At 28.8% G+C, this 12,418-nt stretch overlaps 4 protein-coding genes across 4 annotated transcripts, besides 1 other annotated feature; 1 reads left to right on the top strand and 3 right to left on the bottom strand.

The window, feature by feature from the left end:
• Positions 1-1,671: 1,671 nt before the first annotated feature.
• On the bottom strand, positions 1,672-2,115 carry TVAGG3_0460810 (glycoprotein 38 family; the record flags this gene model as incomplete). Its single annotated transcript, XM_051235050.1, has 1 exon — positions 1,672-2,115. One exon carries the CDS (start codon positions 2,113-2,115, stop codon positions 1,672-1,674), a length of 444 nt encoding a protein of 147 aa, XP_051092874.1.
• Positions 2,116-3,811: 1,696 nt separating this feature from the next.
• On the bottom strand, positions 3,812-4,147 carry TVAGG3_0460800 (glycoprotein 38 family; the record flags this gene model as incomplete). Its single annotated transcript, XM_051235049.1, has 1 exon — positions 3,812-4,147. The coding sequence occupies one exon, from the start codon at positions 4,145-4,147 to the stop codon at positions 3,812-3,814; it is 336 nt and encodes a 111-aa protein (XP_051092873.1).
• Positions 4,148-4,191: 44 nt separating this feature from the next.
• TVAGG3_0460790 (spermatogenesis) lies at positions 4,192-5,361 on the bottom strand (the record flags this gene model as incomplete). Its single annotated transcript, XM_001308475.1, has 1 exon — positions 4,192-5,361. One exon carries the CDS (start codon positions 5,359-5,361, stop codon positions 4,192-4,194), a length of 1,170 nt encoding a protein of 389 aa, XP_001308476.1.
• Positions 5,362-5,650: 289 nt separating this feature from the next.
• Positions 5,651-7,224, top strand: TVAGG3_0460780 (uncharacterized protein; the record flags this gene model as incomplete). Its single annotated transcript, XM_001308474.1, has 1 exon — positions 5,656-7,224. One exon carries the CDS (start codon positions 5,656-5,658, stop codon positions 7,222-7,224), a length of 1,569 nt encoding a protein of 522 aa, XP_001308475.1.
• A 4,681-nt stretch (positions 7,225-11,905) lies between these two features.
• Positions 11,906-12,418: part of a mobile genetic element that runs on past the window's edge.

The following is a 12,418-nucleotide window of genomic DNA, read 5'->3' as shown; positions in this document are numbered from 1 at the left end:
TTTACATTAGTTGTTGTATTTTGTTATTTTCTTCACAGAATTGTCAGCGTTTACAATTTTACATTTTTCGTAAGAATAACTGTAATGAGATTTGCTAAATTTTTGAATGCGATTTTAGAATACTTTCTTAGATCCTGAAGATTCAGTTGAAAAGTAGCTCATTGTTTTATATTGATGATCATATGTATATGATATTTGTTTAGTTCTATTCGGATCTAAATACTGGTTTACATTTCCTTCTGATAAAAAAATTCTGATGGAGAAACTCTCACAACATGTAATTTACATCCTTTCGTCTTATCTAAACATTTAATTAATGAATGAACAAGTGTTTCATGGATGATATAGCCAACGGATTTTTTACTTTTGTGTAGTGTTTTCATTGTCTTTAAGATATTTAGCAGTAACTTCATATTCCGTTATCACTTGCAATGAAAAATTTCCAGCAATACATTTTTCTCCTAATGGATCAACCTTAATGATTCTTTCTCCGTAATTGATTTTAGAACAATTTGGAAACGAATATTCTGGTTCATAGCGATCTATAAAAGAAGGGACTCTTTTCAAAGAAAGATCTTTGAAGAACATTTTATAAAAATGAAAAAATATTCATAAAAAACTTCGTCGTATCAATATTTATTAGAATAAAATTCATAAATGAACCAAATATATATCACACCGAGAACAACCAAATATTATTGAATTAATTATTTCTCAAAAATATCATCCTCACAAAATAAATGAATATTTCATAAAAAAAAAATGAGAAACATAAATTCGATAGTTATTTATTTAAAATGTATAAATTATAATCTCCATTTTACGCTTTATCAAAATTTAATGTTCAGATTTTTGAATAGTCCCGACATTTTTCAATGATCATGTACATTAACTTTAAAAGAATCTGCATAAACTAATATTATAGTGAAACAGAAATTTCACTCATTGCTTTGATGAATTTTCTTCAATTGATCTAAATCCTTTGATTTTAAAAAAACAACATGTTATATTTTACAAATACATACTATTATCAAATGGTTAACTCAAGATTCTAAATAAAAATATTTTTAAAATTAAATAAATTGAATTCAAATATATCATTATTTGTTAAGTTTTATTGCATTACTTTTGTTTCGATTCTTCTTTTCCTCTTCCTTCTTATCTTTGATCTTTTCGCGTGCAATTTCAATGATTTCATTTCATTTTGGGTCTGAAAGGAAGGAAGAACTTATGCGAGCACAAATCGAATGCCGCACGACTTCCTTGTTCTTGATATCGATGTGTTTCAAAACATTGATTATTTGCTGTAATGTGAAGTGAAATTCAATATTTTAAAAGATTGGGATTATTCAAAAATTAACAATTTAACAACCAACTCATTAGAACAATTAATACACGATTAATTTTTGAATTATATATGTTATATGAATATTAGAAGATGATGCATTCAGTTTTTTTATTAAACCAAGTTCTACTGTTCCAGACAAATTTCTAACAACTTCTTTCACAATATTTATACAAATGAAACAAAGATATTCTATTGTAGTAATTCAGCTTGAAACAAGGAACTATTTAAATGAATGGAGTATATTAAAGATCTATGTATATCCATTATAGCTTAAATTTGCATATGGGAATTAAAAAAGCAAATATTTGTAAAAAAAAAATCATTTATGCATTTTCGCCAGAGCCTGATCCTGAGTTTGATTTAGGAGATTCTTTGCCTTTCTTCAATAATAGAATGACAACAACGACGACAATAATCACGATGACAACAACAACTGCGATTACGATGAGAGCAATTTGATATCCCTTCAATCCTGGGTTGTCGTATTTTTGTGTATCTTTCTCAACTTCTTTCTTCGTTTTTATCTTGTTCTCAGGGTTAAACAAATACAATTTTTCTTTTTCGAACAACATTTCTTCACCCTCTGGAGGATCTCCAATTTTTTCAAATTTAAATGTGATCTCTCCTTCTGATTCTCTTCCAGCTTCTTTTCCAACCTCACGTGCATCACGTATGTCTGGAAATTCATCATCATTATATAGTTGTGCATCAAAATATGTCGCATTTAATCGAGTTCGACCATTTGCGGTATGAAATATTATTGACATATTTACATTAGTTGTTGTATTTGTTATTTTCTTCACAGAATTGTCAGCGTTTACAATTTTTACATTTTCGTAAGAATAACTGTAATGAGATTTGCTAAATTTTGAATGCGATTTTAGATATACTTTCTTAGATCCTGAAGATTCAGTTGAAAAGTAGCTCATTGTTTTATATTGATGATCATATGTATATGATATTTGTTTAGTTCTATTCGGATCTAAATACTGGGTTACATTTCCTTCTTGATAAAAAAATTCTGATGGAGAAACTCTCACAACATGTAATTTACATCCTTTCGTCTTATCTAAACATTTAATTAATGAATGAACAAGTGTTTCATTGGATGATATAGCCAACGGATTTTTACTGTTTGTGTAGTGTTTTCATTGTCTTTAAGATATTTAGCAGTAACTTCATATTCCGTATTATCACTTGCAATGAAAAATGTTCCAGCAATACATTTTTCTCCTAATGGATCAACCTTAATGATTCTTTCTCCGTAATTGATTTTAGAACAATTTGGAAACGAATATTCTGGTTCATAGCGATCTATAAAAGAAGGGACTCTTTTCAAAGAAAGATCTTTGAAGAACATTTTATTAAAAATGAATAAATATTCATAAAAACTTCGTCGTACTCAATATTTATTAGAATAAAATTCATAAATGAACCAAAATCATATATCACACCGAGAACAACCAAATATTAGAATTGAATTATCTTCTCAAAAATATCATCCTCACAAAATAAATGAGATATTTCATAAAAAAAAAATTGAGAAACATAAATTCGATAGTTATTTATTTAAAATGTATAAATTATAATCTCCATTTTTACGCTTTATCAAAATTTAATGTTCAGATTTTTGAATAGTCGCCGACATTTTTCAATTGATCATGTACATTAACTTTAAAAGAATCTGCATAAACTAATATTATAGTGTGAAACAAGAAATTTCACTCATTGCTTTGATGAATTTTTCTTCAATTGATCTAAATCCTTTGATTTTAATAAAACAACATGTTATATTTTACAAATACATACTATTATCAAATGGTTAACTCAAGATTCTAAATAAAAAATATTTTTAAAAAATTAAATAAATTGAATTCAAATATATCATTTATTGTTAAGTTTTATTGCATTACTTTTTTGTTTCGATTCTTCTTTTCCTCTTCCTTCTTATCTTTGATCTTTTCGCGTGCAATTTCAATGATTTCATTCATTTTGGGTCTGAAAGGAAGGAAGAACTTATGCGAGCACAAATCGAATGCCGCACGACTTCCTTTGTTCTTGATATCGATGTGTTTCAAAACATTGATTATTTGCTGTAATGTGAAGTGAAATTCAATATTTTAAAAGATTGGGGATTATTCAAAAATTAACAATTTAACAACCAACTCATTAGAACAATTAATACACGATTAATTTTTGAATTGATATATGTTATATGAATATTAGAAGATGATGCATTCAGTTTTTTTTATTAAACCAAGTTCTACTGTTCCAGACAAATTTCTAACAACTTCTTTCACAATATTTATACAAATGAAACAAAGATATTCTATTGTAGTAATTCAGCTTGAAACAAGGAACTATTTAAATGAATGGAGTATATTAAAGATCTATGTATATCCATTATAGCTTAAATTTGCATATGGGAATTAAAAAAGCAAATATTTGTAAAAAAAAAATCATTTATGCATTTTCGCCAGAGCCTGATCCTGAGTTTGACTTAGGAGATTCTTTGCCTTTCTTCAATAATAGAATGACAACAACGACAATAATCACGATGACAACAACAACTGCGATTACGATGAGAGCAATTTGATATCCCTTCAATCCTGGGTTGTCGTATTTTTGTGTATCTTTCTCAACTTCTTTCTTCGTTTTTATCTTGTTCTCAGGGTTGAACAAATACAATTTTTCTTTTTCGAACAACATTTCTTCACCCTCTGGAGGATCTCCAATTTTTTCAAATTTTAATGTAAATTCCCCTTTTTGTTCAATTTTCCCTTCATTTCCTTTTTTCATTTCTTCATCGATTTAAAAACAAACAAATCATTTATTCATTATTTTTATTGTTTTTGTGTTTGGTTTCGATTCTTCTTTTTCTCTTCCTTCTTTTCTTTGATCCTTTCGCGTGCATTTTCAATGATTTCGTTCATTTTCGGTCTGAAAGGGAGGAGGAACTTATGCGAGCACAAATCGAATGCTGCACGACCTCCTTTGTTCCTGATATTGAATTTAACACCAGGAACGTCCAAAAGAAGATGAATTACATCGGAATGCTGATTATTTGCTGCAATGTGCAGAGGAGTATCTCCATCATCATCCTGGAAATTTGGTGATAAATCGTGAAGTAGAAGTTTGACAATTTCTGGATTTCCACATTTAGATGCGCAATGCAACGCAGTTCTTCCATTTGCTGTCTTTATTTTGATGTCCAATGTTGGTAGAGTAACTAGATACTGCACTGCCTCCAGTCTGTTTTTGTAACAGGCCTCGTGAAGTGCAGATCTTCCTCCTTTATTCAGAATATTGACATCGGCGCCTTTTTCATAGAGTAATTTCATCATTTCGACTAAGTTCTTTTGGCTGGCAAGAAGAAAGGCTGTATTTCCTTTGTCATCTGTTGAATTTATTTTTGATGGATCTTTTTCAAGGATTTTGGATACTGTTTTGCTATCATTAGCTAATACAGCATTTATTAAAGGATTTTCGTGCTTTAAAACTATTTCTTTTTCTTCATTCTGAGAATTTTCTTTTGATATTAATTCATTTAAAGCTTTTACCATCTCAGTGCGCTTTAAACTCTTTGCATAATCTAATGCTGTTGTATTATATACAATATCTTGTGGATTTTCTAAATTATTTGATAAAATATAGTTGAAAAATTGTATATTATTGAATTTAACTGCGAAATATAATGACCCTTTAACAATAGATCCTTTGGAAACTAATACTTTGAAAAATGAAAGATTGTTTGATGCAATTGCAAAGTGAATTGGAAGCATCTCTTGTTCTGAGTGATCAAATCTATTTAAATCGGCTTTGTTGTTAATTAGATAGGCAAAACATTTCTGAGAACATAAGAAAGTTGCTAAAGAAAGAATTGTTGGCTGATGAAATAAAATTTCTGGAATTTTTGGATTGTTTTCAGCTTCAAATACAGTATCAACAGATTCCATCAATCCTGACATAGTATCAACTAGGTCATTTTGGATAGCATAATAAAGATCAATCATTTTTTTTTTATTTTTGTGATTTTTTTTCTGTTGATGGAAAATTTGTCACTTTTCTTTCCAAAAATTTTGAAGATTTTATTTTGGACACAATTTGAGAAAACTCAAAATTCTCATAATACTTGATTATTTTCTTATATCAATGGATTTAATTTCAATTTGAGCTCAAATTAATCGTTCAAATCAAAATATGTATAATCTCATTTGAAGAATACAAAACACATAATCATAAAACACAATAAAAAGTGACATTCAACTATCCACACAAATCTCAGAAAATTCAAATCTATATTTTATATGATGTTTTTGAGCTTAATTTCATTAGGAAAAGCAAAATGTGATATCAAAATTACGAACTATGGAGGAGACCTCATTGCAGAAGAAAATTACTCAACAAATACCCAATCTTTTAAAATAAATGCAACAAATTGCTTTAATCTTCAAATTTCACCCGAACGCAACGTTTTGTATGGCATTTATGATATCGGAGAGTACACTATTACAGCTTCTGGCGAAAATCCTGATGAAGAAAACGTTTCTATCAAAATTAATATTAATGAAGTGCCACAAGAGAAGCGCAACTATTATTATTTTATTAACCATTGTGGTACATTCCCAATGATCACATCATTCTTCTATTTACTATTTAATTTAACAAAAGATATCAATTTGGAACTCCAAGTTGGCCGACCAAACACTTTCAACTTCACTAAGATACAAGAAGATTATCCCAATACAATATACTATTCATCAGTTGGAGATTCTTTTCATACTTTCGAATTAATCAGAAATATCTCACGTGATGATCCAAATTCATATTTTCATGTCAGAGTTGACGATCTTAGAATCAGTCAGCCAATATACTGGCTCATTAACCAAGGAATTCACCAATCTCGCTATGAAGTGCATTTGGGATCAGATGGAACAGGAACTTACAACATCTTTTACAATAACAAACTCAATACAACAGAAGGATGGAATGTTGTTGCAGAAAAATTTGATAAAATTTACAAAAACGCTTTAATTGGAAATATATCAATCAACACACATATTAATAACTGCATTATCGATCTAGATACCATGATATTCGCAGCTGTGACGTATCCAAACATTTTTTTGGAGTTATCAAATCCAGAAATGTTATTTACGTCAGATGAAGCGCTAAAACCAGTGTTAAAGACCATGAAACTCATAAAAATAGATGTGATCAATATAATTAAGAACCAAACCAAAGAAAAAGTTGATTATTTGTATGAAATTTCGATGATCAACGTCACAGCCTATCAAGAGAAGTATTTCAGTGAAGGAAAGAAGACATGTTTCATTTTGACGTCAAATCCAGCCGATTCCCTTGAAATTAAAAGTTATTTCAACCAAACATTGATGACTTATCCAAATTACACATTCGTTGCGAATCCTCATCCAGATGGAGTTTATTCCAAGGAATTATCTGATTGGATTTCTTCGAAATTAAAAATAAAAATTTTCGAAAATCGGCAGATTCCAACAGAACTCATCTATTCAGCATTTCCTGGCGAATTGTCTGTTGGCGGATACCAATCTTCCTCTCTTACTTCAATTAATTTTGATGACATTCCTTTCATTTACGTGAAAAACGGTCCAGAAGACTTAATGTCCCCTTTTAATGTATTCTATCAGAACTCGTGGCTTAAATCGTACTTAATGCCATTTAATGATAGTTACAATCCATATATTCCACCGAATGACATCAATTTACTTTTAGTTGTTGGATTACCTTTATTAATTTTAGTTTTGATAATTGCTGCTGCATTGATTACGTGGTATATACTCTTCCTTAGGAAGAAGAAGGCCACAAAGAGGATAAATGCAGCACTCCTTGAATAATTATAAATAAACATTTGTAGTATTTAATTATTTAGATCTTTTAAGATTTTATAGAATAAGTATTAATTAATTGATGCTAAGAAATAAACAAGTGATTACACGCCTTGTGAAGAATGCACAAATTAATCATCTCTATTATAAACCAAAAGACATAATTGTTTCAAGTTGATGTTGCCAAATATATATCAAATCGCGATTTGTGCTAATAATGATCAAAATGGACAATCTTCTATTACAATCGCATCAAATGAAAATAGAAGTTGTTGAATAACTTATCTCCATCTGAGTCGCTAAAGAAAAAAGGAATATGCATATATATGCACATCAATAATGCATTCAGAATTAAATTACCGACATGACAATTCTATATATATTGATCTTGTTATATAAATACTCCGCTTAAATGGACATCAATTTATAGCAATATTGACATTGTTTAATATCTTATCTTCTTATGGGATATTAAAGATCCAATAAATAATGAAGAGAGGTCAATTATTATGCATTCTCAATTTGATTTATGATAATTGATTTTAAAAGTTCCTTTATAATCGAAGTAATTATTGAAAGCTCAGACATACTTTAATATTAGTTCGGACTGTTTCAGAGGTAGAGATTCTCTCAAACCTCTGAAAAGTCAGGACAAATATGTTAAATATATTTTGCATCAACAGCATGTTGAACACATAATGGATATAAACAAATCACCTACAAAGATTAGGTATAAAATATATGAATTAGACAGAATTCTTGTTCAATTTTTATAAACAATGGTAGAAATGTTTGTTTACCTGTAAATACTTACACGCCCGTAAAATTATCCAAAAGATGTAGTGCCTTATGATCATTGAGCGAGACATTAAGTGTTATTTTCTATGGCAACAAAACCATATCGATTCCTCCAAATATTGACAAAACTCCAGTTAAATATATTGTTTTTCAAGATGGGTTTACTTTCCTTCCTGCAGAAACCTTTCTTGGATTTCCTAATTTAATTAACATCACTCTACCAGATACATTGGAGAGTATTGATGATCATAGCTTTGCCTTCGACAAATTGATGAAATATATTTTGCTTCCAAAAGGCGTAAAAGATATTAGCCCATCAAACCCATTTGATATGACACAAATTGAATATATAGATGTCGCCGCAGACAATCCTTACCTTCGCTCTGTTGATGGAGTTTTATTTTCTAGAAATATGACCATTTTGTATGAGTTTCCTACCCGTAAAAACACAGCAACTTATGTAATTCCTAACACAGTAACTAATTTACGTTTTGGCGCCTTCAATCGGGCTGCTTTTCTAAAAAGAATAATTATTCCAGATTCTGTTGTTGATTTGAGTGAAGAATTTTGCTATGGTAATAGTGATGTTTTAGAAGAGGTGGTTATATATCGATATTATGGCCAATGTGTGCCTTATATCGGGCCAAATTCATTTTATTCAACCACATTCCAGAAGTCTAATATAATTTACCTTTATTATGCAAAGGTTATTAAAACCTGCAACACTTATTCTTTCTCGTTGCTCATATCTGATATAATTTTCATCTTCTTTTTAGTATAAATCAATCGTGATTGAACCCAAATAATAACCGTTATAAAAGTAATTTATAAGTTAATAATTATTTTTAATGAGCTAATTTGACATTATTGAGCACAAATTAATTTAGAAACATGCTGTTGAAGAAGTATATTTATTTACTGCATTACATGCAATTTATATATTTTAGGATGAATCCCATACAATTCTATTATGGTGACCTCATTTCGCAATGAGTTTTTTATTTTTCTTTGGAATAAATGTTTTTCGGCATAATATTCTAATAAAATGCGTAGTACTAATGCCAGATTGCCTTTAAGAAATTTCTAATAATTCAAATTTATTTTTTTTAAATTCATTTAGTCTATCTAATGATAATGACAATACACTTTTGACATACATTCAAAATTTGAATGCATATTTTTGAGCACATTCAAATTTCCGATTGCCCGTAAAGTTCATCGTTAAAAGCATTCATTTTTAATGGAACAAAGAGGTAATTCTGTCCAAAAAGAAGAAACCGGAGATAACAATGATGAAAAGAATTCTTCAACCAATAAGATGAAGCTTGCAATTATTATTATATCAGTAGTTGCAGTAGTTTTATGCATTGTAATTGTTATAATAGCTACCATTATTTTTGTAATAAAAAAGCATGATTCAAGACCATATATTCTGATTAAGAAAGGCATTGAAACCAAAATAATAGATGCAATTCAGACAGATTCAATATATGAACAAATTAAATAAATTTCAGATGAAAGGTTAATCAAGCCCGTAATAAAAAGAGGAGTTAATGAACCAGATATGTTAGGAGAAGCTCGAGAGGCTGTATAAAGAATGTTCTTTCTTTCATTGATGTACAGATTAACAAATGATGTAAATAACTCCTAAAAGGTCGAGTCTGAAATGCTATCAGTATGTAAATTTAGCAATTGGAATCCAAGTCATTTCTTAGACACGGTTGAAATGACATTTGCCGTTTCATTAGGCTATAACTGGCTTTATGACAATTTAATGAAGGACACAAGGGAAAATATACGCCGATGCAACATAGATAATGGAATAAACCCATCTTTCAAATCTCCAGACAATGATTTCCTGCATAAGAAAACAAACTGGAACTAGGCATGTAATTCTTGCATGTCAATGGCAGCTCGAGCCATCAGAAAAACAGATAAGAACCTTTCTGACTTTATTATCAACAGATAAGAAAGGTTCGCTGCTCTCGATAGATATTTTGGAACAAATTATAAGTTAGCAGGTAAGCATATGGTTAGATCAAGTAATACCACGTTCAATTACTATGATTCTAATGATCTTTTGAAAATACAATTGTCTTATTATTTCGCTGATCTATCATATTTGTACATGAATAAAGTTGCACTAACAGATTACTTTAGCCCATTGATTTTGATTTTTGGATATAAATTCAACAAATCAAAAATCAAAGCATTGAAAGAAAAACATTTCTACAGAAAAGGAATGACCCTTGTCATTCTTGTGTGAACAAAATGGAATGACACACAAGGACTCTACTTCGGCTTAAAAGGTGGCCGCCCAATGGATGCATATTGACACATGCACAGTGAAAGTAACATGGGATGTAGTTTTGATTGTTGATTCTATATCAGTAGGTAATGAAAGCCAAAAAAATGGCATGGACAATGATAACGAATTCTTTCTGTTTTGAGTCCATCAGATGTTGTTATGTCTATAAGAAATAATACTCCTCCAAAATCATATGAATCACAAAACACTGATTATATTCGAATCTTAATTAATACAACAGTCAGAGCAAGAGAATCCAAAACAATCAAAGTTACTCTTACTCCTCAAGAAATTACTAAGTCATCTATCTTTATTTACTTATCTTTTTCTGTACCAAACTATAAGATCAAAGTGAGCATTTGAGAAGGTTCTGATATGCTTATGCATAATATATGAAATTTTAACTAGTGAAGATGGCATCAAAAATTAATTCTCTGAAATTTCAATAATTTGTCCAAATAAATGCAGACATCATTGGGGAATTCTATTGAAATCAGGAAATCATGTTTCATTCATGTTCGAATAGGTGCTGATATCTTGAGATTTGAGAAACTGAATAAAACCTTACATATTTTAGGTTAAAAATTTCAGCTCATCATTTTACTGAGATTATGTATCCATTGGGAATCGTTATACTATTCAGAGAAGGGTTTTTGAAAATAATTATTATCATTTCAATGATTATTCATTTGAATTTGTAGGAGTTTGATTAACATTGACCATTTCAATTATATTTTATTGATTTACTAGATATATCGGAAATTAATAAAACGATACGAATCTTTAAGGAATCAAATGAAAATAATACCACTAAACAAAGAATACAAAATCATGATCAACAAGAGTAAAATAAATATGTTGAAAAGGAGAAATTTTATTAAATTTATTACAGACAAGCTATCTTACAATTTTTGGTTGATTAAAGTAGTATCTATTAGAAGATAGATGTAGTGATTTGGTCGATTCCACATATTTATTTTTAGCTGTTTGTAAATTAAAAATACGTTAAATAATTAAGAACATTCAATTTTTCTTTATTCTTTTCAAATTTTGAAAAGATTCTATTTTTCATAAATTTGTAGTTAAATAAGATCAGATTAACATTTAGAACATTCTTTCCCGGTCAGTAAACAAATTGAATAGAGCGTAACGTTAATTCAAAACGGCATCATTCAAAATTTTTTGAATTTATATTAAGGGTGCACCCGTATGTACGTTTATTTGAGAGGAGGAGGATTACCCTCTCAATTTTGAGGGATTCGTTAGTTTATTTTCTCGATGAATATGCAATAAAATTTGATTTTTACCTTATCAATATACTTCATATAATATACACATGTTCATGTAAAAACTTTTTTCCAAAATCCTCAGGAATTAAGGGATTTTTGAATTTTAAGAATTTTTTTCGAATTTTTTCGAAAAAAAAATATTTTCAGAACAGCCTTAACGGCTAAGATTTAGGAACAATGTTAAGTATCAAAAAGAAAGGAGGTCTGATATAGACAACATATATCGTTGAAGGTTGAAAAAATCTCTAATATTTGAGCCCAAAATTTCAAATTTTAATTTTTTGAAAAAAGAGGCCACCCGTATGTACGTTTATTTGAGAGGAGGAGGATTATATTTTTGAAAGGGTGAAACATTATGAATATGTTAATTATATAATAATATGTATTATTATAAAAAAGAAAAAATAAAGCACGTTAAAATTTTTCTTTCTTGATTTTTTACAAAATCTACTTAGAATTATGCAAAATATGACTAAATAATTATAAATTTCAAGTTAAATTTTAATTTTGATAAATAATTTAAATTTCAAAATATCAAGTTCAGTTCGACTATGTATGTAGTAATTCCTCAATAAAGTGCCAAAACCCTATTAAAATATATGAACATTTTCAACATTTTATTGTTTTTATTTAAAAATTTGATGGAATATGAGCTTCAAACAATTATTATCTAAATAAAAATAATTAAATATATGTATTTATTCGTATTACAACCGTAGTAAGTCGATTCTTCCTTTCTTCTACTGAGGTTTGAATTTGATTTCGAATTGTAAAGAGATTCAAAGGGAAAATACTAGCGGATAAAAAT

The sequence above is a fragment of the Trichomonas vaginalis genome, chromosome II (assembly GCF_026262505.1).
Source record: "Trichomonas vaginalis G3 chromosome II, whole genome shotgun sequence".
Lineage (NCBI taxonomy): Eukaryota > Parabasalia > Trichomonadida > Trichomonadidae > Trichomonas > Trichomonas vaginalis.
The sequence above is the reverse complement of the archived record's forward strand: the minus strand, read 5'-3'. Positions and strand labels throughout refer to the sequence as shown.